The sequence below is a fragment of the Carettochelys insculpta genome, chromosome 5 (genome assembly GCF_033958435.1).
Source record: "Carettochelys insculpta isolate YL-2023 chromosome 5, ASM3395843v1, whole genome shotgun sequence".
Taxonomy (NCBI): Eukaryota; Metazoa; Chordata; order Testudines; family Carettochelyidae; genus Carettochelys; species Carettochelys insculpta.
In genome coordinates, this window is record NC_134141.1 from 97,840,088 (window position 1) to 97,865,665 (window position 25,578).

Sequence of the window (25,578 nt, forward strand, 5' to 3'; positions counted from 1 at the left end):
ACACTTAGGTATGTATAGTTTCTTCCTGTAAAGGGCCTCTGGGGGTTGATCTTGCATTGAAACATTGCTTGAATTCTCTTCTTAATTTTCCTTTTTGTTGAGGTCCACTGATTTGTGGATAAGAACAGCCACAGAGAGTCAGCAAAGGTCCATCAAGCCCAGTCTCCTGTCTTTTGACTGTGGCCAATGCCAGATGCCCCAGAGGGAATGAACAGAACAGGTGATCAAGTGATCCATCATCTGGTGCCTAGTCTCAACTTCTGGCATAAACTGGAGCAGGAGTAAATTAGATGCACACAGGGACTTGGTTGCCTAGACTACTTACTAGGATTCACAGTGCCTGAATTAGGCAGAGAGGCTTCTTAAAGATAGGTGGGCACCAAAACAATGAGATTCTCTAAAGTCAGCACGTTAAGCTGGCAGTGGTATAAATTAGGTAATGGGAGATACCAAAGTAAAGGATGTGTCCTAAGTCCGTGCTCTCGCAAGGAGTTGAGTGCCGCCTCCTGCTTGGGATTCTCAGCTGTGAAGCTTCTTTCAGAGTTAGTGTGGTCTTAGCCATGGTTGGAGCAATCCTACAGGATCTGCCCACGGGTGAGTTAGGAGGAGAAATGCCAATCTCCTCTTGCTTTGTGCATCACACTAGGGCTTGGGTGTCTGGCTGCTTAGCGAGAGGCAGTAGTATGCATGCTCGGGCAAAAAAATAGGCCCTGGGGAACTTACAGTGCAAAAATGCAGGTGTTAAGGAAGGCTGAGTGCCTATGGGGTTTGGTGACAGTGAAGCAGGGATTTTGTTAAGATTAGTGGTTCCTAACGATGGATCTTGGGCATCTAAGTCCGTCTGTTAATGTAGTCATTCAAATGTTGCATTATTTAAGATTTTGTTGTGTTTTTAATCTTCGTTAGCTTTCTGCAGGGGTATCCATCCTCATGGTTAGCTAATATCACAATAGAAAGGAACCTTTTTTCACTCTTTTTAAAATTCTGATGCTAAAGAGATGATTTAAAGCAGCCTTTGAAAACTAAATTTCATTTTCCTCACTTTTTTGCAAAGAGAGCCTCTCTGCTTTTAAGTAGTCTTAGCTGGTGAAATTCTACTCAGAAATAGAAATCAGGATAACTCCACGGGTGCAACTGAGATCAGAATCTAGCTCACCATTGTTAAGTGAATTCCTCCACAGATATCCCGGATTAAGTGACACCTCTTGTTCCCATAAACAGTGGAGGTGTCCATCTCTAGGGATAATATTTTTATTGTAATAGTATTCCCTGCCTCCTCCTAATGCCAGACAGTTTAAAATTTGGCATTCTCATTACAGCCAGCCATACAGTATTGTATGCTAGCAGAAGTGTCTGTGCTAGTTGATCCCACTGCAGGCTGGGCTCTGGAGTTGGTGTATTAGAACAGCTTTCAAATGGCCAGTACAATTAGAAAAGTAACTTATATCTTTGAATTCTGTAGCTTTCTTTTTCCTTCAAGGGAAGTCATGAATGAAAGTGAAGATGAGCCTAAGGATTTCATCAAACTGAACTATGAAAAACTCTCTGCAGATGAAGTCTCAAACCTGGTGGTTTCTCCATGCTGTGGGGCTGTTTCCTTATTCATAGGTGAGTTAATGCTCTTAGAATATGTGCATGTATATACATCAATAAGTAGAGCATGGGTCACCTCACAGGTTTCAACCTCTTGCTTCTGAGACTATTTACAAAATAAGTCTCCAGGACAAACCAATACTATCAATAGCTAAAATTACAGTCCCTATGTTCAGGAGACTACAAGGATATCTAATTATTCCCCCCCAGAACAATTTACCCAAAGGGACATGGGAAGTAGACAGAACTATTTGTTCTGTCAGCACCATGATCGGATGATCGGGATTGTCCGTCTACCACACTTCAGCATAGGGCTGGACTTAAATGACAGAGTAGCCTGTATGAAACTTACGTCTTCATAAAATAGTACCTGTAGAACAGAAGAGATGTGACCCAATTCTGGTTTGTAGTTAGGGTTGTGAAAATATAGGTCCTGATACACTTTCTGCTCAGAAATGAGTACCATTGTGCATCTATTTTTCTAAACCTATAGGGCCAGATCTGTGCCAGTTAAGATTTTTGCCAGCTTAGGCATCGGTAACTTTCAAGCATGTAAAATATTTGAATCAAATTATGTCCTTTTTATACGTTAAGCATTGTTAATGTACTAACCAAACAATCACTTGAGGTTCCTTGCAGACTTAAACCTTTGTACTACAAGTCTCCTCCACTTTACTGTGTCTTGGGACAAAACTTCTAGCTGACTCCAGGAGTACCCCAGTTGTTGTCCTTCAGTCTTAGTAGATGTTCTCCACGTTGTTTGAGGTCTTGTGGGTTGCATTTGAGGGCTTGCTGGATGATGGTTTTCTGAGAGTGTGGCCTAGCCATTCCCACTTTCTTCTCTTGATTTGAACATCAGTTGGTTCTTGTCCTGCTCTGTTCCAAAGTTCCTTGTTTGTGACCAAGTCTTGTCACTTGATGCAATGGATGTACCTCAGGCATCTGTTTATAAATGTCTGTAGAAAGCTGATTAATTCTTTTCCAGAATAAGAAGTATATAATTTGTACATTATTGGGGGTTAAGAGCACATTTTTGTTCTTTCTTTACACAGAGGGACAGCGTGATCCAGGATTGGGCCTCTCAGGTATTATTGCAATAGCAGTAACTAACATATTTGTTTTCAGTAATGTGTTTATTTTTCAGGTACTACAAGGAATAACTTTGAAGGGAAAAAAGTGATTCACTTAGAGTATGAAGCATATGCCCCAATGGCAGAAGCTGAAATCAAGAAAATCTGTAAAGATGTTAGACAAAAGTGGCCTTCGGTTAAACATATAGCAGTGTACCACAGACTTGGGTATGTATGCCCAACCGGTGTTTGTCTAAATCTAAAATGAATGTCATTATGGAGCTGGCTGCTTGCACTTGCATACATTGTAGGCTGTGAAACTTGCCACTGAATTCACCCCTCACTGCAAAATTATGCTGCAGTGAGTGGTCACTTTTAAAAAAGCACTGCCCATCTCTCAGTTGTTAAACCTTCAAAACTTGAGCCACGTACAAAACAGTACTGAAAATAGCCTGAAACAATTGCATTTTATTTTCAATGTATCCGAAACTGCCATAGTGTTTCTCCTCCTCTGCCCTGACGTACACAGAATCCAAGCCTTTCCCTTCAGAACTTAAGTCAAGTTTACCACAAGTTATACAAGAATATGCTTAAAATAGGAATTGCCTGTTGTACTGGCTGGATGCCTAAGTGTTTTCCTCAAGACTTGCAGATTACCCATTTCTTGAGTTTAAAATGCAGGTCATTTGAAAAGTAATGGCATATTAAAATATCTTGCCAGTTCAGTTCTATACTGTGATGAAATCACAGGGGTAGACTCTGGTTTTGGTGTGGGTTGAGCCTGTTTCAGGATCAGAGGCTAATCTGAGCATATCACAAATGGCTGTCTTCCTGCCTCTCAGCAAAGATAACATAGTATTGCTGAACTCTGGTAATGTGAGACTTCGTTTATTTTAACAAAATGCACCACAATAGATGAAATATATGATTTAAAACTAGAAATCTTTATAAATTAATTGGGATGCAGAAGCATCCTATTAGAGGGCCAAACTATCCTCAGGAACAACAAGAAGTCCTGCGGCACCTTATAGACTAACATATTTTGGAGCATAAGCTTTCATGGGAAAAGACCCGCTTGATCAGATGCATGGGGGGGGGCGTGGAGAGGGGGTTTCCAGAGGGGTATTTAAAGAATGGGGTCTCAGTAAAAGGGAGGGCTAGAGCTGACAGATCTATTCAGCAAGGGGGAAATGGCCCATCATCAACAGTATGTTTCAAAAGAGCTAAAAACAAGCCAGATCAGACGGGGATGTAGTCCATTGTTGGAGTCTAATGGAGAGATATTAACACCCAGGGCTGAGAAGCTGCTTTTGTAAGGGGCCAGCCACTCCCAGTCTGTTCAGTCCTTGATTGATGGAGTCAAATTTGCAAATAAGTTGCAGCTCAGAGATTTCTCTCTCCATTTGATTTTTGAAATTTCTTTGTATTAGGACTGCTGCTTTTAAATCTGTTACTGAGTGTCCAGGGATATTCAAGTGTTCTCCCACAGGTTTCTGTACATTACCGTTCCTGATGTCGTGATTTATGTCCATTTATTCTTTTACATAGAGACTGCCCACTTTGGCCAATGTAAATTGTAGTAGGGCATTGCTGGCACATGATGGTATATATTATATTAGTAGATGTGCAGGTAAAGGAGCCCCTAATGGTATGGTTGATATCACTGGTGTAGATATGTGAGTAGAGTTGGTAGTGAGGTTTTTTGCAGGGATTGGTTCCAGGTTTAGAGTTACTGTGTTGTGATCTATAGTTGTTGCTGAGAATTTGTTTAAGGTTGGCAGGCTGTCTGTAGGCAAGGGTGGGCCTTCCTCCCAAGGTCTGTGAGAGTGAAGGATCATTGTCTAGGATGGGTTGCAGATCACTGATGATGTGTTGGAGAGGCCTTAGGTAGGGGCTGTATGTGATGGCCAGTGGTGTTCTCTTGTTTTCCTTGCGAGGCCTGTCTTGTAGCAGGTAGCTTCTATCGTCAGGTTAACCTATACAGACTGTGAAGGAAGGATTTTGCAGGCAAACAGAGTATTGCAGGCTAGAACTGGTACTTACTGATTGCGAAACTCAGGTTCCCTGGAATGGAGCAATCATGTATGCGTGTTAGCAAAGTTCTCTACACTGTGTTATCTAAAACAATTTTCTTATCTAGTCCTCTAAGTATTTTAAACAATAAAAACTGAGGAAATGCTTTTTGAAAAAGCATAGGATTTTAACATCTGTTGCAGATTCACGTTGAATGGCTTTCTCTTTTTTTCCAGAGTGAAAGCTGTTTGTGGGACAAGGATGCTGATTTACTGTGTGTTGCATAAAGTGTCTGGGTAGAGTGGGGCCTAGCCATTGCTGAGGACTTCAGATGCTAATATACTACAACTGTTAAGTCCTCTGTCCTATTCCCGTCTCTCCCTAGTTTAGTTCCAGTGAAAGAAGCAAGTGTGATTGTAGCTGTCTCCTCTCCACACCGAGTGGCATCTCTCGAGGCTGTGCAGTACTGCATCAACGCTTTGAAAGCAACAGTTCCAATATGGAAAAAGGTGAGTTTAAGTGTTGTAGCTTACAAATACTTTCATCTCTGGTATTCACATTCTTCACAGTCCCTGTGGTCTAATAGTTGTATAAGCCTTTCTGTGATTTACATTGCAGAGGGATGTAAGGGGATTGTTGCTAGGGTCTGAGAAAGGATGATCTGTTCTTTGTGTCATTCTGAGTTGTTTCTTAACACAAGACTGGTGCTTGGTTCCAAATGGTTGGGCCTGAGGACTTGGCCTTTGATTGTCAGCTACCAACACTGTGGATGTCAATTTTTTTTTAAATTGGTTTTATGAACATATGAAAGATCCTCCTTTCTAAAATGAAGGTTCAGTTGCTTAATATGGAATCATGTAGAAGGCAAACACATTAAAGTTTGATCAACATGAGCACTATGTTTGCTGCAGCTTATGCTTTCATTCATGAACTTGGTGGGGATGGACCGTGCACGGAGCCCAACTAATTTCAGTGGGAATTTGCATTGGCTTGGATGCGTGCCTCTGTGGAATTCATTGCAGAATCCAGGGCTGGCACTGTATATATCTCAGACAGCATCCTCTCTTTGTCTATCAAACACTATACAAACGGATTGTACTCTGTAACTAAAAGCAGTTTTTTGTACACTGCTTGCATTTTTATATAGCAGACTCCTGAAGCACTTCTCATTCTTTGTTTCTCTTTGCAGGAGATTTATGAGGAGGAATATTCCTGGAAAGAAAACAAGGAATGCTTTTGGGCAGATGTGGAAAAGTAACTCCACCTCTAAATCACTATTAAAACCAACCGCCTCACTCTACAGTGCATGCAGGTCAGCTTTTAGTTGTACTTACTCTACATTAAATCTGACTAGTAAAAGCATATGCATTGTAACAAAACACTTGAATCTACTGTCTATCTATTTTACTGTATCTTAATTAGATTAAGTTCACAGGTATCTCATTTTTTGTAAAATCACGCAGCTGTTGAATATGTGGCCAATTTTATTAAAAGCATCCCCCCAAAAATTTTTAATTGAAAGGAGTCTAATTTTATATATTACATGCTGCCTTTGTTTTGGCAGCTTGTGTATTCATGCCAGTACTGGAGCTCACAATATGACAATCATGTTTGTGGTTTTTGGTTTCTTTAGTCTTAAAAATACCTTGTTAGTTTTCTATGACTGCAAAGTCAACTTAGTGTCAAAATATCTTAATGACAGTAAGTTAAACATTTTTGGTACAAGCAGAGAAAAATAAATTATTCCCAGAGTTACTAATGATTATTTCCAAGTAGTTGTGCTTCACAGAAGTATTTGTACTGTGTGGTTGACATTCTGGGTCCATCGCATTAAAAGAAATATGAAGCTTGTTTATTCAGCGTGAGGTCATGCACAAGTTTGTATTAAAAATAAAACACAGACTTTGCTGAACCTTAATAGATATATAAAAGTGACTACTTTTGAGGCAGTTTTTGCATCTGTCTGATTCTATGATATGATATGGCTTTAAAAAGCCAATAGTTGTTACAAATTAAAACAATGTTGACTATCTGACTTGAACTATTTGAGCTTGAAATATCTGGAGTGAGGAAGGTGAGAAGTTTTATTAATTAGTTGCTTAAAGCAATTGTCATCTTGGAACAAAGTCAACTTAATATTTTTAAGTAAATTTAGCAGGAAGAACTAATTAGTTAGTGAGACTTGCATATCCAAATATTATCAGTTTGTATTGTAGTAATTCCAAGAGGTGAGAGCCCCATTGTGCTTAGCTCAGTACAAACCTAGCGATAGATAGATAGATTCTGCCCCCAGTGAATTTATAGTCTTGAATAGAACAAAAAGGAGTGGGAAGGGAAAGGAGGACGGGTATAGTGACTTGCCCAAGGTCACATTACACAACACGTGGGTTGTACTTGTTTCACTAGTTACTCAGTGACACTTAAAAGGCACTGTCAGCTGCATAAACGAAAAACAGAAAAGGACTTTCAGTCACAGTACTCCTTGGTGTTCATTTTAATTAGACTGTTTTAAAACAAAGTGAAATCCCCAACTGCAAACGGAAGTGTGATTTTTAAACTGGGTGCTACTGTTTTGAAGGACTACATACTGATGGCAGCAGCACACACTGGGAAGAAGAGAAGTCACTCTTTGCATGTATGCAACTGACATGTCTTCTGTGTCACTGGTGTTTTATATCTGGGTAGTAGAGAGTGAGTTAAAGACTGAATTTTCCCCACTTTGGTATGTGTAAATGGAGAACTATGGATTGTTCATTGTTGTCAAAACTGAATGAAGCTCACATCTACAGAAATCAATATTTGTTGGGGTTTTTTCAAACCACAATTATACTCAGTTTCAGAGGGTAGCTGTGTTAATTGTTTTTTGGCCAAAACAATGAGGAATCCTGGGGGATCTTAAAGACTAACATTTACTTGGACACAAGGTTTAGTGGGCTGCAGCATCTATTCTCAAATTTGTTAGTATTTAAGGTGCCACAGTACTCCTTGTTGATTATACTCAGTGTTTCAGATTTTTGGCAGCAGTGTCTCCATGTGAATCTCTTTCCAGGGAAGGCCCAGCTCCTGGGACAGAGTGCAAAAAAAAAAAAAGTGGGGTGGAGGGGTGTTGCTTATAAAGAGAGGTATAGGACTACATATCTTATTGTTAGACCTATGAACCAGGCAAAACCATTGCAGTGCTGATGTGCTAGCATTAATACAGGATATGACATTTTTCAATCAGTTAAACCTTATCTGGGTTGGAGGCAACTCATCTAATCCATGGATTTCATGGGTCCTTCTCTAACTGATCTTATCGAAAGAGACCATGAGGAATCATTCGTACAGCCCCATCATGTAAGCAGCCGGAAGGAGGATCGCAGATAAAGGGGAATGCTATCTTCCCTCCCAGCAAGCAGAATAAGGAAGTGGAGGCATGTTGTATTACAGTGTCCCTCCTAAGACCACACCAACATTTTATGTGTTTATCCTTTGAGGTACAAACGTTACAGTTCAGACTCCAGTGTAGAACAGTACATCTCAATTTGGAAATGTGTAATTTTGGATTCTTCAATTGGATTATAAAAGAGAAATTGGAAAAACTCCAGGAATGCTTATACACATATATGTCTAGCTTATACACGTATATGTATAGCCATATAGTTAAAGGTTATGGGAGGTATAGTAAAGACAGGAAGTTAAGATACTTGACCCATTCAAACAGCATATGAAGACCACTGAGATCTCATCAGTCCACTTTTTGTCTCCATTTCAGAATATGACTGAAGGATACCCAGCTAAAGCAGCACAACCAGAATAAACTAGAGGAAATACCATTTTATGCAGCAAATAAACCACAAAAGAACATTATGGTGATGTGCTTTAACGATGATCTAGAAACCTTTACAATTCACTGGTGCAAGAGATTGCACACTATTTGCCTTCCTTAAACATTGTAAACAGCTGCAACCATTAGTGCTCAGTCACAACATCAGATGTCCTGTTGCAATATGTAACTCGGTCTCTTGCAGTGAAGAAAAAAACCCCTCAAACTTTAATCTAGGTATTGTAGCTATATATACTGTTTTTGATATACCTTTGATTGTGTGCTGCTGAGTTGGCATTTTAAGGAAAGTGCAGGGCCATGGAGAACACCTTGTAGAAATAGTTGATCTGTAGAAGTAGGAAAGGGTTACAGCATGGATGCAAAAAATTGGATTTGAGGGCAGAACTACTCCTTTTATGGAAAATAATTCTCAATTCCTGATGTGCAGTATTTGAGAGTATAAACATGCTTTGTATAGATGATCATCTATAGCTGAATACTTGAGCAACTTCTTAGTTGTTTTTCTGACCTTCATTGTATTCCATTCTGTTATGTTTTCTATTGTGGCTTAGGTTGATTTTTAATCAGTTACATTCTGGGATATTGCTACAAAATAATGGATAATGGGGAAATGTGGATCAGGATTTATCCAGTAGATGACAGTAGAGAGACAGCTGCAGGTGGCAGCATGATAGGGGATGAAAATCTTTTTAAAAGGAACCTTAAGTCACATATTTATGCATTTACCTTCCATGACTTTGATGTGTGTTGAAAAATATAGTTTCGAGGCTCAGATCAAGCTGGCTTAAAGGACACAGGCTCACACAGCCAATTTTAAATCATTTTAAAGAGGAGTTAAAAGTAGTACCTTTTTCCTATAGCTACTCTATTCTACCAGTTTTTGTAGTTTTATAAACATATTTACCTACTTTTTGAGTCTGCCTCTGATTATGCTTGTTGTGTGAAAGACCCACACAAACAGAGGACCGTGGCTAGACAGGAAAAGGAGTGAAACTGATAACACAGTTATCAAATATATATCGTTTAAAAAAAACTGAATTTTCTTTAAACTCTTCAGTAATAGTAATATTAGGGAGTTAATTGGTTAAATGATAGGTTTAAAACTTACATGAATGACTTAAATTTTCTGATGCCCTTTTAAATGTTTTGAATCCAGTTTTATAGTCAGCCAGATAGTTACAGTTCTGTAAAACAGTTAAGATCATAATGCACACTTTTTAACAGAAGTTCTGATTTGAATGTGCCCACCAAGCAGTGTTGCCTTTTATTTTATTAAACAAAATACCCAAATCCCTCCGGTTCAGTAGGTGCTGTGGCATTCCTTAGCAAAGTGCAAAGTATACATACAGTACAGGGCAGAAATGTCAACAGAGAAGATTTTAAATCTTAGCTGCATTTCTCAGTGAGGTCACCATTTTACTGTACAAATTCATTATATTTAAAAGGTAACAAAACAGAGAAGCTTTTAGCCTGATTAAAAAGTAACCAACATATGTTCCAGATGGTGATATATTAGTTACCTTTATTTTCATATGTTGCTCCTTCAAGTGTGAAACTGGGCTGTAATACTGACTAATGTGTCACCCTGCTTAATTAGGCAGCATAATTCTACAAAACCTCTAGACTGGTGTAAAGGTGCAACTTATACATAAGATGAACCAAACATCTTTGCTTAAAGTGTTACACTTCCGTTCATTTCACTTTTCTGATTCTTTGTCCCAGGAACATTACAGTTTAAATCCAGAATTTTTTTTTGCAAGGAAAGTAAAATACTTCCTATGCTGTTAAATAATGATAGATAAACCTTATAAAAGCAGCTCGCGCTTGGTTGATTGACTGGATGATTTCTAGGGTTCTCCATAAGGGTGCAGTGTGCTTCAGGGAGACTGTGAATGCTGGGAGGCAGGCCAGGTTGGAATTCATGATTGTTCCTTTCTCCCAGATAGTCTCTCTTTTTCCCCTAGCCAGCAAGCTCTCTGTGAAATGCCAGGGCCTACTCTTTTCCATTATGTGAAAAACTAGTTAACGTTGAGTAGTGGCAGCAGGAACGTTTGGACTCAAGAGAAGCTAGGTCCATACTGAACAAAGCAGATGAGTGGAGGACTGGAGGATCACTCAGCTGTCAGCTTGGAGGGGGAAGATTACAAACTGCTCCGAGATGGAAGGGCAAACAAGGTGTGAAGTTGTAATTTTAGAAAGGAGAGAGTATGTGGGAACTATAGGTTGAACCTCTCTAGTCTGGTACCCTTGGGACCTGACCAGTGCTGAATGGGAAAATTTGCCAGACTGTGTGTGGTCATTATTATCTAGCAGCATTTATCAATACCTCCACTGCTTATTGGGCTCTTAGAAGACATTTAGGGGTAAATTACAGCACAGTACCAGCACAGAACACAGAGCTAGGGCTGGTCTGTAAAGAAACTTCATGGAATCCTGGAAACTTGGCCACAATCATAAGTGGTTGTCTGGCTAACTAAAATCATGCCAGATTGTGGATGTTGCTGGATGAGAGAGTTCCAGATTAGAGAGATTTGACCTTTAGCTACATTGATAAGGCTGCATTGGTACAACCCTCTTCGATAGCTATATTGTCTCATTGTACGCTATGACTTGAGTAAATCTGAGCTTAACAGCATTGCTACAGCAGTGGCTAAAACTGATAAAGTCTGAGACACATTCTCTCAGCCTCACCAATTTATCATCACCTTGTAATCTCATAACTTTAAGAATCTGTTACTTTAGCAAAGAAATGTTTGGTTGCATTTAATGTAACGGCTTCTAGTTGAGCCACGGCACGCCGGCACTTTGAAGTTTGCCACCTTGAAGTTGCCGTGGGGGAGAATTTGCCTAATGAACTGCTGCGTATGCATCACAGCACTTCATTAGTAATCTCCTGTCACCCTGATTATCATGCCCCTTCAAAGAAAGGGGCAAGTGTAGACATAGCCATTTTGTATTCAGATTTGTAACAAAGCATTCATATTTATAATTTGTATTACAGGTCTTTAGAGCTACATAAAGCCTGTTATAACAGATGCTCTCTGCCCCGGAGTTTACAATTTAGTTCTGAGTCCTCAATCTGATCATTTGCAGTAAATCTCTGTCTCACATTCCCTATTGGCAGTGTGCAGTCTTCTAAGAGACTAATTTTTGAGACTATATGGTCATACTGCCAAAATCTCAGCCACTCAGATTCAGCTCTCAAACCAGTTTTACACTGTGAAACGCTTCTGGTTTCACTTGACATATTCCTGATTTATGCCATTACAAGCAAGATTAAAATCAAAGCCCAGCACCTCAAAATAATAGATAAAACTGAACATCTTTACAGTGTTTTGAAAACTAAACTCCCCAAACTGTTACACACAGTACAAAATATGTCACATTTCCAGCATTATTTTTGAGGCTATGCCCATCCAAAAGTGCAATAAAATTACTAGTTATAAAATGACACTATTTCAGTAATAAAAATACATGTACAAAAAACCCATACAAACACAAATAATCAAACCCACCAAACTAGTAACAAGAAATGGCTAAGTGTCAGATGCAAAACTCTATTTATGCTGTGCTTTCATTGTAGTTTGAGAACAGTACTAACTGAAAAAACCAAGTCACACGTCCAGCAAATGTAACCACAGCCTTCTCAGTAAGCTGCTAACCTAACTAAAACCCTGCATGTACTACACTCACCTGCACATTCAACTTTTGACTGATAATGAAAACTGGCTGTGGGGCTGGGTTCCATTACATGTACCAGCAAAAGGCACATGAAATGAAAGATTTTACCATTCATATCACTGTTAAATTGCTCCTTTTGGCTTTTGAATGCACATGACTAATTATATAAGAGTTTTGTTTGTAAATACGGTATGGTTCCAATTTTTTTTTTCAAGGTCTTAAGAGAACTGAGGCTGGAGACAAATTATTATCTTCAATCTTAGGTTGCATGTGCAAGTCAATATAGCCAGGGTTATCTGTGAATCAGAAATTTGTTCTTTCAAGAATTGTTTAGCACAATTTTTAAAACCTCAATTAGTCTATCAGCTACTGGCAGCAACTCTAACTGTCACACAGTCGAGTTTGAGATCCAGATTAGCTTTCAACATGTCACCTTAAAAATATGTGAAAATATATATTTAAAAAAAAAAAAACCCTTGTAGAATAAAATAAGCACCCAATAGACTGAAACCACTTCAGCTATTTTTCCAAACAGTACCTCTGCCAGCCAGGAAAGCTGGTGAATTGGCTGGCTACTAAGACAGACAACTTTGGGCCAGAATTTTCAGAAGGGCATAAGTGATTTAGGAGCTTAAGTTCAATTTTCAAGAGTGACTTGTACACTTAAGAGGTAACAGAATTATTTTTGAGCTTCTAAGTAATGTTAGGAGACTCAGTCCCACTGATTTTCACATTCATAGAAGTGGTACTTTTAAAAAGCTTTTTTGAAAGTAGAATTGGACATCAACAGGACTCCTAAGACTATAAGTCTCTTTTGAAAATGGGATTTTGGTCCCTTTAAAAATGTTACACCCTTCATTTTATTGCCTTATTTATCATCCAGAATATGTAAAGAAAAGCATATCACAACAGGCAATGTGTTTGTTGTGAGGTAACTGGCATGAGACTGAACTAAGGCAAAATCTTGCCGCCTCTTATTTATGCCAGTAGTCTTTGGGGTTACTTCTGTGAGTAAGGATTATGCATCCACATAAAGATTCAGTTCTGCTTTGCTCTTTGGATTACAGAAGAATGCCATCTAAATTTAAAAGTATAGTAAGTGATTTTTATTAAAATGTAAATATAGGCCTGTTTTTTCTTCCTTGTGAGATGGCAAATGGCACAAGCCAAGGTTTCAGAGAAGTAAAATTTAAATTCTTTGGATTAGAGTTGAAAATTGCCATCATAGCACCTAGTAATGACAGCATGTCACAGTTGGTTTTCAAATTCAGATGCTCTGCTCCTAAAGGAGACAAAACATACAAGGATAGCACTAAGGCCAGGAGCATGTCTTGCGTAGAAGTCCTTTCCCAATGCCCTACACTGTAAAAATTAATTTTTGTCATTCTAGGGAAAGGAATATGGTGGTGTACTTTGGTATGGTGTCCTCATCCAGACATCCTTTACTAGGGCCTAGTCGTTCATCACCAACTCACGATGCATTGTTCATTTTATAATATATACAAACTGAAATGTTATGGATTAGTTAAGACTCACATTTGATGGGAAATGTGAGTCAGTTCTCCAAGGCAATGAAAATGTAGCTAATAAACAGTAAACTGACCTTTTCTTTTCCCTATCCTGAATCAACATTCATCCTGCACTGATTGTGTCTAGTTTTAGTTAGCAGAAAAAGTCACTTTTATAAGAACCCAGGAGCTTATTAACCTGCACTGACTGATATTGTTCCAAAACAGTCTGAATCGGTAACTTTGTTTTACTTTTTGTGGAACAAGAGTGGGATTTCGGATCTAGACCTGCCTGTTCCAAGCACAAAAAAAGTACATGAAAATACACTGAGTCATTTGTGGAGGGAAAACTGACCAGCAGTTACTCTTACAAAACATAAGAATCTGTAAAATAGCGTCATCTATAAAAAAGCATTTTCATTCATTTAAAAAAAAAAACAAGTTTATCAGTTATTCAGTTTTAAGGCACTCCAGCTGAAGATCTGATTGGACAACAGCCATCGTTTATGGCTCACAGGGTCTGTTTGGTGTTCCCATTACCATTGTGTTCAGTCTTTGTCCTTTGTGAGTTCTCTAATTTCATCAGTGTCTTCTATATCCTTTGACATTTTTTCATATTTTCTTTTGAAGAAACCAAGCTGTAAGAAGTTTTGAAAACAGTTTGTCAGGTAGGTAGGTTGTGGTGATAATGACAGGTACTAACTTTAGACGACCCACACATGCCATTTATTTAGTTGGTGAAAAGTGCATTTCTGAGCGGTTAGAAAAACACTCATCAGAACTTTTTGTTGACGAATACTAATTTTTGAGAGAAAGCAGATGTTTATCTAAAATTTTCAAGTTGTAAACTGATTTTTTTCATACTCCTCCACACAAAAACACCAACATAAAAACAGTTTTTTATTTTTCATCAATATTTTTGGTGGCAGAAAACTATTGTTTCTGGACCAGCTCTAAATAGGAATCTGTAATTTAAACCTGATTCTTGGCTCTCTCAGTAGATTCTTAAAAAGAAAAAAAGAAAAAGGAAAAAAAAATTCAGAAGTGAGGAGGTGTGCCTCCACTCCCTCCCCCATCCATCAGGTTCAAGTTGCCATGCTGTATAGCCCCAAACATGAATTGTTAATAAAAAGAAAATAAATAAGCTGTTGCTTGGTGTAATGAAGTGCAAAAGGAGTAGAGCTGTGCTGCCAAGGGCTCATCTACACTATCTCCCCCCTCCCCCCCTGAAGGGGGCATGTAAATGAGTCCCAGCGGAGAATAGCAATGAGGTGTTGTGCAGTACATGCAGCACCTCATTAACCTAATTCCTGCTGCACGAACTTCAAAGTTAGCAGTTTTGAAGCAGTGGCAAGCCATGTAGCTGTGGGCACTTTGAACTGCTGGTGCAACTTCAAAGTGCCCTTACTCCCAAAATGTAACTTCCGAGTGCCTGCAGCTATACGGCTTGCTGGTGCTTCAAAGTTAGCAACTTTGAAGTTTGTGTGGCAGGAATTAGGCTAATGAGGAGCTGCATATGCAGTGCATCACCTCATAGCTGTTCCGCAATCTGTCTTGTTCACATGCCCTCTTTGAAGGAGGAGGCTAGTGTAAATGAGCCCCAAGTGTCTTTATTCTTGTACGTAGGAGCTTCACGAGCTCCCCAGGGAGCCTTTCAAATACCAATGGTATGGTGCAGAGACAAACTGCTGCTTTTCCCAAAACTAGGTGTGACTGCCCCCAGGCATACTCAAACCTGGAACCTCTTGAGTTTAGTGCAGGTGCCTCTGCAGCTTGAGCAGCTTGACCTAAAGGTCAGCTGGCTGGCAGCTTAGGCTTATTTTTCCTGCTGTCCAGCCTGTCCTCTTGGAACATGGGAGGTATGTGTAGAGCACCGCTAGTGGGTTATAGATGCAGGCTGGTGGCATATGTGTTGTGTTGTATACAATAACTTGGTGCTTAACTGTTCCCTGCACCAGTTCCTTGTTGATTAAATGTATCACACATTATTTTTGCTGTGTCTGTCCACCTATCTGTTTGGGCAAAGTTCTACCACGTGTCCCCCCAGCGGCTCCAGCCCCTCTTCCACCACCAGCATGGGGCCTGGCCCAACCCTCCAGTGGATGCCCCACCTGTACCATGCCAGCCCCAGCCTCTGTCCTGGCCAGCATGGGCCCTGGCCAGCCCCCCAGTGGAGCCCTGGCCCGTGCAGAGCCCAGCCCAGCCCTCTAACACTGTGCAAGCTCCACTCCTGCCCTGGCCAGCGTGGGGCCTGGCTCAGTTACCAACAGAGCTCCTCCCCTAGCCAGTACAGGGCCCTGCCCAGATACTCTGGATGTGTATTACAACAAATGTCTGGAAGTGACAGAAAAAGTGGAGTTGTGATGGAAACTGCTCTTCCCTAGAACTTTCTTCCAGCGCCTGGGGCTGCTGTGATGATCCCTTGTAATACTTTTGGGATTCTCACAAGGAAGGTGCAATGCTCATAAAATATTTTGCTCCCCAAGTTGCAGTTAAAAACTTGTTTGGCATGATTACACAGTAATTCCTAAGATTCTAGCCTTGATGTATTCAGACAGTTTCCTTTTAAACAGATGAAATATCCACTCACCTTCCATAAAACAGCAACCAATGCTAACAGCAACAGGAGTCCTGCAAGTACACTTCCTATCACCACTCCGATTGGTACCTCTCCTTTCTCCTCAGGCTTCATTATTATCACTGGGATCTGAAACCAAACAGTTTATTTGTCATGTATCAGCATTAACAATAATCCTGATCTTTTAGTGAGCCAGAATAGCTGTGCAGATTCCCCAGGGAAAGGCTGGAGGGCTGCATCAGAATTCTTATTTTCTGATTTGCTAGCTGCTTCTTACTGTTACTAATAAGCATTTGCATTGTGGTGGTGCTCCTGCAACAAATGGTGGCTCCATCATAGTAGGTGCCATACAAACACATAAGAACAAGATTGTCTTGGCAGAGCCCATCGAACAAAGAGGAAGCTTAGTTTCCTCTTCATCACCTCCTTCTGTTTCCACAGCAAATACGTGCAGTGCGGGCTGAGACGATTGCTATATACATTACATATACGCACAAAGACAGACGTGGAGCTAGGGCTAAGACTGGGATGGTGCTGGTCCTTCATCTTCAAAAAAAAAAAAAGGCTTCCGGTACTTGTCCAGCTTGTCCAAACTGATCATAGTATCCCATAGTACTCAAGAAGACATCATAATTCGCTCACACATGCAAAAATCAACATATTATACTCATCCCAACTGCTGATGTACCATCTCACCCCAGCAAGCTGATGTTTTCCTGGTCTACAATCCTCAGGTCCCTAACACCCTACTTGAAACTACTCTGAAATCTGTATTAGTTCTTCCCTGCCATTAATGTTAGGTTTCCACTAGCAATTCTTGGCCTGAGGCACAGTGCTGGGAGCAGTGAGGGAGGTGGGACATGGTAGAACATTCCCAACAGCAAGAGGAGGTGGGCCAACTTGAAGCGACAGAAAAGGTGGAATTGTGATGGAAACTGCTCTTCCCTTGAGTTCCTAGACACACAGTCATGCTTCTCACTGGTCAGAAGATCTGCTATCTGAATTCAGCACTCCCAAAATAACTGGAAATTAACACATTTCCAGGCATCAGCCACCAAGGAATTAGTTAGCTGTGCATGGGGATAATTCTGATTATAAACATAGATGGTTATTTAACATTGCCCTTATAGAGCTGTAAGCCTAAGAATTGTAAATTTAACATCTTGGTACTACTACTTGCAAGTTTCAGGAACTTTAAACTTTTTGGAGGCACATTTTAATTTTTAAATGTGAGGAGTTATGTTTATAATGAGAAATAATGGCAGTGGGTTTTGCTTGCTGTGAAACCTGATAAACCACAGCAATGTATTCTTTCAGGGTTGCTTGCTCTCAGCTTTGTCTGATGGAATGTAGTTTCAAGCTTCCTGTGAAACCCACACTGACACCTCCATGATTTAAGACTTTAGCAGTGGAACTCTGTTATTGTGTTAGGTGTGGTTATGTGTATCCATTTCACTGTAGCAATCTTCATGCATTTTATAACTGATCAGCCACAATAATGATTTTAGCAGATAAACTTTCTGTACTTTGTTCTCCAACTGGCAGTCTCTTCTAACTGGCAAAAATCTGAAAATTTCTGATACCAAATACATCTAAAAAGCTTCTTCCCTGCCCCAGTTACTCAGGGGACAACATTCAATTTATTTATGATGAAAACAAGGTTCTCTAATTTTCAGCAGGGGAAGAGTTACTTTGATGTGATGTTGGCTGGTACTGGTACAGATATTAGAATAATGCAGAAGCAGCCTCCCTTTAAAAGGCCAATCTTCAGTTGGGAAGTTACTGTCTGCAAATGGCACTCTCTTAAAGCCAAATAGTGGCCCAACTTGCAAGGTAGCACAAGGGAGCAACAATACATACGATGCCTCAAATAGCTCAACAAAATAAATTAAAATCTTGTGATTTTATAAGGTATCTGGGGAGAGATTCTCAGCCATTGAAAGGAAAAAAATTGAGAGGTGAGGGAAAGACATAATGAAAACCTGAATTTAGGTACAATCTCTGGTGGCAGGGAGTCTTGAGGGTCCAGTTTATTTAGAGAAATGTTCAGAGTAACACTCCCACCCCACCAAAGGCCAAATCACACCTGCAGTATGAAGCAGTCAAATCAGTGTCAAAACTCACACTGATTTCAGTGTGACCAGAATTACACCCAATGACAACTAGAAATTATATTATTTTCAAATTATCTGAAATTGCTAGAAAGTGGAGGATACACACGCACTCCTCCAATATTCATTCTGCCTAGTATATATATGTATATATTTAACTCTCTGTTGAAAGTATGTTGTCGTAACTCTGAATCCCTTACAGCTCAGCTGTGGATCAAATACTTGTAATGCAGGACACACAAAAGATTATTATAGATACAAGAAGCTTAACATTCATGTAGGATTAATTTCTTAATCATAAATAACATTGTCTACAGGCAAAACAAAAAAGCAGTAAAGCAGCACTTTAAAGACTAACAAAATAATTTATTAGGTGAGCTTTCGTGGGACAGACCCACTTCTTCAGACCATAGCCATATCAGAACAGACTCAATATTTAAGGCACAGTAAGCTTCATAATTTTGTTTTGCTGGTATAACTAAAGTATATGAATTGAAATTTAGGTAATGTCAAAGAGAAATAACAGAAAGGTAGCCGTGTTAGTCTGTACTCCAACAAAACAAAGCAGCAGAAATGTAGCACTTTAAAAACTAACAATTTATTTATTTATTTATTTATTATTTCCATTATACACCGACCTTTGTAAATGAGATTGATCTGATGAAGTGGGTCTTTCCCACGAAAGCTCATCACCAAATAAATCATTTTGGTAGTCTTTAAAGTACTATATTTCTGCTGCTTTGTTTTGACAAAGAGAAAGACATTTGAGATATCCATGCTTTATGATATAGAACACTGCAAGCCTCAATCCAGTCCAAACACTGGCATCCATTTTGAGGTGGGGTGGGGGAGGGGGAACATTGTGAAATTATGCCAAACCTACAAACATACTCTCTTCCTTTCTGTAGGTGTTGGAACTAGTAGTATGGGGTGGTGCAGTAGCACCCCCTGATTTGAAGTGGTCTCCATTACACACAGGGTTTCCACTTTGGGTCAACAGCTCTCAACATCGCTATTATGCAAATTGTTCCTGCACCTCCTGTTCTTTTCAACTGTTCTCCAGAACTGAATATATGCCTGCATACAAAGGGTCCCATTTAGAATCTCTTTAGAATGTGCAATGTTCCATGGGAACAATGATGACAAAAACAGTACTGTGCTGCGTCATTTCCACTTGGAGATAGGTCAATCAATAACTTCCCTGGTACAGATTTAATTGGATTTTCCATTAGCTACTACTGAGTGCTGATGCACATTATCATCACCAATCTGACACCCTTATAAACATGTTCCTTAAGTTGCATTCTGATCCCCAAAGGCCTCAAAATTGCTCTATTTTTTAAATCAGATGCACTAGGATGTTCTCTAAAAAGAAATACAAAGCCAGGCGTCCAAATGAAGTAATGTCAACACATACCCAGGCCAATGGAAGGAGACGTTTTTGTTTATACTGTAAAGGTGTTGTTGTAACAAGGCATTTTTCCAGCATGATTTAAATTTGCATTTTAAGGAATGAAATCCTTGGGAAGAAACAGTCTAAGCCATAGTTATATGTACAAAGAGCATTTAAGATAAAAGTCACTAGAACATTAAGATAATTAAATATATCCAGAGATTTCTACTGAGATGTGCTGTTTTGAAGTTTATTCACAACAAAATTCAGATGTGCCAGCTCATGTAAATTAAACAGCATTAGCAGAAACACTAGCCAGTTGAAACTGTGACATTTTCAACTCTAAAGCCAGACAAGTGAATAAAACCAACTTAACATTCAAGCACATCTGCAAATTTTCTGTGCCTCACCACATATCCTTTAGTAACATTAAAATCAAATATTAGTCTTTAGATTTAGTAAAATATAAAGAAAGGAAACAGTTCCATTGGACAACACTCACAGTTAGGATATTTTCTCCAATTACGAATAATTCTGGGTTATGTGTATCAATTTCTGCATCTGCTGTCAGCTGTAACATCTGGAAAGTTGACTGCAAATGAAAAATAAACTTGTAAACTTCTAATCAAGCATTCCTATAATGAAGATGTTTTCAAATAATTCTCCTTAAGTGAATGATACTTTATGGCTGAAGGAAAGTATAGTATTACTAAAAGTGGAATTACATTTGTCATGGCCTTACGAGCCAATACTGCCTGGAAAGCAATGCATAAATATGCCAGTAATGTGGACTTCAATCTTGCGTTGCTTACAGATGGTAATTAAGACTTTATTTTAAAACAACTATTTTCATCTTACAGTTCAGATAAAACAAGCTATTGAAATAGCTGAAATTATTGCTTTTGCTGTTGTTCAGCTGTGACAGTACAAGACAATCAGAGAGTGGAGGAGAAATGGAAAGGCAGCATAACCCAGAATGGGGACATCACTCTGGCCTCTAAATGAAGTGGAAAATGGGAGTGTGCTGTTTCCATCTTTCCCCTCATGTCTCTGTCCGACTTCTTGCTGCTTTTCTCCCCTGCCCTTTTTCTTTTCCTAGCACTGTGTGTTCTTCCCCACTCCTCGGCACCTGCTCCACCTCTTTCTTTCTGAGCTGAGGTTAAAAAAAAAAAAAAAGCCTTGAATACTTTTAAAAACTCCTCTTGTGCCTGACCTAGACATCCCTTTTCTGTTCCTTGACATTTCCAATGGTAGAGGAGCCTGCACATGAGTTCAGACATTCCCAGTTCAGCACTGCTGCATTCCATGTGACACTTCCCATATCTGACAAACATTTTCAGGGATACCAGTCCAAAAGCAGGCTGCAGGAATGGGTCTGCTGTTAGCTGAGGAATGTGGGCAGATCTCCAAAGAGTCCATGAAGTACTGGAGGAGCTAATTTAGGTGCGATAAAGATACGGTCTTTTTATCTTTTAAATTACTGTTCTCTGCCTGACAGTTGACTCTTCAGCTTCTCAGATGCATGCATGACCTTCATCATTCTCCTACAGAATGCCCATCAGCCTAAATGCAAAGGATTATGATGTGCATTGCCATCTATAAAAGGCTGTTCTTGCTGGAGTACTGACAGTTCAGCAGAGGTTATGCAGGTATGAGAGGAGAAGGAAAATTGTAACAGATGTCAGAGAAGTAGCCGTGTTAGTCTGTAGCTTTGAGAACAACGAGAAGTCTTGTGGCACTGATCAAGTGGGTCTTTGCCCACGAAAGCTTATGCTCCAAAATATCTGTTAGTCTATAGGGTGCCACAAGACTTCTTGTTCTTCTCTGTAACAGATGTGTTTTTCTGCTAGAAGGTATCCAGCATTGCCTGCTACCCCTCCTACTCTCTCAATGCACAGCCATTTACACCCTTTTATCTTGATCTTTTGTATATCTAAACTAACATTTAAGTATTCTTGGTTTAGCTCATCAAAAACTAAATACATAAAAATGACACTATAAAGGCAGGCTAATTCTTGATTCACACACTCTCATAAGCCTATTACACTATCAATCTGTCCTGAGGGCCTTTTTTTTTTTTTGTCCAACTATTGACGTTTACAAGAATCCTGCTTGTAAATTTCAATACGCAGTCACAAGACTTGGCAGACAAAACACAGACAGTGCGTCATGCACCTGAGACTCCAAACAAACCTAGGCTACGTCTACACGTGAAGCCAACATCGAAATAGTCTATTTCGATGAATAACGTCTACACGTCCTCCAGGGCTGGCAACGTCGACGTTCAACTTCGACGTTGCGCGGCACCACATCGAAATAGGCGCTGCGAGGGAACGTCTACACGTCAAAGTAGCACACATCAAAATAAGGTAGCCAGGCACAACTGCAGACAGGGTCACGGGGCGGACTCAACAGCAAGTCGCTCCCTTAAAGGGCCCCTCCCAGACACACTTTCATTAAACAGTGCAAGATACACAGAGCCAACAACTAGTTGCAGACCCTGTATATGCAGCACGGACCCCCAGCTGCAGCAGCAGCAGCCAGAAGCCCTGGGCTAAGGGCTGCTGCCCACGGTGACCACAGAGCCCCGCAAGGGCTGGAGAGAGAGTATCTCTCAACCCCCCAGCTGATGGCCGCCATGGAGGACCCCGCTATTTCGATGTTGCGGGACGCGGATCGTCTACACGTCCCTACTTCGATGTTGAACGTCGAAGTAGGGCGCTATTCCCATCCCCTCATGGGGTTAGCGACTTCAACGTCTCGCCGCCTAACGTCGATTTCAACTTCGAAATAGCGCCCAACACGTGTAGACGTGACGGGCGCTATTTCGAAGTTACTGCCGCTACTTCGAAGTAGCGTGCACGTGTAGACGCAGCTCTAGAGTATTAGGAAAGTTTTGGTTGGATGCTTAGCTGAGAAACAGACATTGTTTCATTTCAGAGAGCTAATAATTTCTTTAGAATTAGTATTATGTCTTTGAGGACATGTTGGAGTTTATGATGTGATAGTCAGGGTTGTTATTTAAAATGATATTTTGAGCATACCATAAAATTCCATCTGGGATCTGTTTCCTAGACAAGTGACTCTCTAAAAAAACACTCAGACAAAAGGTTTTCACTGTCTTTCTGGATGTACACACCTTTTCTGAATTAAAAAATGGTCAGTAATGACGGCATCAAGTTCTGGGGCTTTTGGTACTTTGAAATGATTTCTAATAAGAATCCAGTATAGACAGGCTTGGCAGGATTTGATTTAAATCCATAGTTATCAGTAAATATCATTCTTCTTCGAGTGTCCCCGTGGGTGCTCCACAATAGGTGTCGGGCTCGCCCGGCGCCGCAGATCGGATCTTCCAAGCAGTTTCTGCCGGACCGCGCATGCGCTGGCGCGCGCCGCTCCCTTGCACGCTCCTGGCCACGGGCGCAATCCGGTCCCCGCCAGTTCCTCTTAACTGCTGTTGGCTGCAGGCGGAATCCGAACTAGGCTAAGGCCAAGTTAGCGTATTCAATGGTTTTAACTGTTTTTTCTTTAAAGTTTTCAAGTTCTTAGGCTACTGCAAGTTAGCCAGTTGTTATTTTTCAAAAAAAAACAAAAAAAAAAAAACAACAAGCGGGACGGCATTCAGTCCAGTCCCAGTAACAAGCGGAACACCGGAGGCCAGGAGCCTAGGGCCATCAGCCCTCCTGCCGCGGCAGGCTATCAGAGAAGGGGAAACACAGCACAGAGAAGGTGCTAAGTACCCATTAACAACTGAAAGACTCACCAACAATGTCCTCTTCAGGATTTAAGAAATGTGAGTCCTGCCGAGAGGCAATGCCAGCGTCTGATGGGCACAGTCTATGCATAAGGTGCCTGGGGGAGTCCCGTGTCACGCAGAAATGCTCCTTCTGTGCAAAACTAACAGCCAGAGCAAGGAAGGACAGGGAGATGCGGCTTAAAATGCTGCTCTTCGACAAGGCCCTCCAGCCAGACGTGCTGGAGCGGCCGCAGCAGGAGGGACCCTCCGGGGCCCATAAAAGGAAAGCCGCCTCCCTCACCCCATCAGCGCAAAAACGGAGGAAAGCCTCCCCAGCCCGATCCCTGCTGGCAGCAACAGCGAGCGGGACGGGAGGTGCGCGCAGCCCCCAGCTGCAGCAACAGCTGATCGGCGGCGGCACGGAGAGCCACGTGGAAGCGGCTCAGCCTCCGATAATCAAACAGCCACCCTGCACCGCAGGCAGGGCGGCGGCGGCTAAACAAGCGCCGGTACCAGTGGCACCGCAAGCAGCGGCACCGACCCCCGGGGAACCGGCGGTGCAGAGCGCGCAGGCACGCAGCCTGCAGGCACCAGAGGACACCGCCCGTGCGGCACCGCCCATGAGCGTGCTGAGCACGGCGCGGACGGGGCCGAGATCCCCTACACGCCAGGGGGCGGAGTTACCTCCTCAAGGGAGGGGGAAGGCTGCACACAAAACGAGGCACCGCAGCCCCTCTCCAGACAGGGCTGCGGAGTTGCTTTCTTTCAGCCCTCTGCTTATGCTGCAGACTCCAACCAGAAGGCAGGGCCCCCCCTAGCCTACCCGGAGCCCCCGTCGCCATTTTTACAACCAGCCTCGCCCTGGCTAGGACCACCTTCACCCTTCCTGGGGTTTGAGCCGCTGGAATACTATCCAAAATCGCTCTCTCCAGTGTCCCAGATCTCTCGACGATCTCACTCCCGCAGACGCAGAGGGTATGCACCAAGGGAGTGGTCTAGGTCACCTTCCCAAGAACAGTGCCTATACTGCCATGGTCGCCCCTATCACGCGGGGCATAGACACCACCGGCAATCTACCAGGGAAAGATCCCCACAGACGATCTCGTATCCCCGAGGGCAATCGCGAACGGGGACAGAGACTCAAGTATCTCAGGGGGGACTGGTTATGGAACCCCGAGATTTTCCCTCGCAAGCCTCTAGCGAGAGGGTGTACCATCACCAACAGGAACCGGAAGGGTCCAGAGAGGCGTACCCCAGTGGTTCCTCGCTCTCCTCCCCGGACGAGGCTACGGCCCCGGGGGACGTCCATCCTCCGGACGATCTCAAACAGTTTCAAGAGCTGTTTAAGAGGATGGCCTTCACGCAAGGCATCCAGACAGCAGAGGTGCAAGAGAAACACCATAAGCTCCTCAAAAATCTGAGACCTCCGGCCTCCTCCAAAATAGCAATACCGCTTGATGAAGCAATCTTGGAGTCCGCCACTACGATATGGCAGACCCCTGCGACTATTCCGCCTGTCCACAAGAGAGCGGATAAGAAATACTTCGTGCCGGCGAAGGGCATAGAGTTCCTGTTCAGCCACCCACAACCAAATTCCTTGGTGGTGGAGTCGTCGCAACAAAGATCAAAGACATCTCAATTCAGGACAGGGGGAACAGACAAAGATGCCAAGAAGCTAGAGCTGTTCGGCAGAAAGGTCTACTCCTCCTCCACTCTACTGTTGCGAATGGCAAATTACGCAGCGCACTTAGCGAACCATAATTTCGACAACTACACTAGGTTAACCTCCCTCATGGACTCGCTTCCAGAGGACAAGAAACCGGTGCTCAAGGCCATCGTGCAAGAAGGCTACGCGGCCTCGAGGACGGGAGTTCAGATTGCCCTGGATGTTGCGGACACAGCAGCACGTTCCACAGCTACGGCAGTGGTGATGCGAAGGGAGTCCTGGCTCCAGACTTCGGGTATACCGAGGGATCTGCAGGCAAAGATAGTCGATCTTCCCTTCGACTGGCAGAAGCTGTTTGCTGAATCAACTGACTCGGTCCTTCATTCCAGTAAAGATTCAAGAG

The 25,578-nt window shown here is 41.7% G+C and overlaps 2 protein-coding genes across 2 annotated transcripts in view; one reads left to right on the forward strand and one right to left on the reverse strand.

Annotated features, from left to right (window-relative positions):
* Positions 1-1,484: 1,484 nt before the first annotated feature.
* On the forward strand, positions 1,485-9,993 carry LOC142013771 (molybdopterin synthase catalytic subunit-like). Its single transcript, XM_074995583.1, has 5 exons — positions 1,485-1,608; positions 2,738-2,891; positions 5,062-5,185; positions 5,866-5,988; positions 8,431-9,993. Exons 1-4 carry the CDS (start codon positions 1,488-1,490, stop codon positions 5,932-5,934), a joined length of 468 nt encoding a protein of 155 aa, XP_074851684.1. The 5' UTR covers positions 1,485-1,487; the 3' UTR covers positions 5,935-5,988; positions 8,431-9,993.
* Positions 9,730-25,578, reverse strand: part of ITGA2 (integrin subunit alpha 2) — a 102,711-nt gene continuing 86,862 nt past the window's right edge. Inside the window, exons 28-30 of the mRNA XM_074995581.1 lie at positions 20,276-20,365; positions 16,282-16,398; positions 9,730-14,329 (exon numbers count right to left, since the gene is read on the reverse strand). Of these exons, the coding sequence (XP_074851682.1) occupies positions 14,240-14,329; positions 16,282-16,398; positions 20,276-20,365 (297 nt within the window). The 3' untranslated portion in view covers positions 9,730-14,239. The remainder of the gene's footprint in view (positions 14,330-16,281; positions 16,399-20,275; positions 20,366-25,578) is intronic.

What these genes read in the sequence shown, in the direction of transcription:
- LOC142013771 (XM_074995583.1), top strand. Translation starts at nt 1,488, where the DNA reads ATGAATGAAAGTGAAGATGAGCCTAAGGATTTCATCAAACTGAACTAT. An exon ending in GGCTGTTTCCTTATTCATAG is followed by an intron (nt 1,609 to 2,737) that starts GTGAGTTAATGC and finishes TTTATTTTTCAG; the next exon opens with GTACTACAAGGAATAACTTT. An exon ending in GCAGTGTACCACAGACTTGG is followed by an intron (nt 2,892 to 5,061) that starts GTATGTATGCCC and finishes GTCTCTCCCTAG; the next exon opens with TTTAGTTCCAGTGAAAGAAG.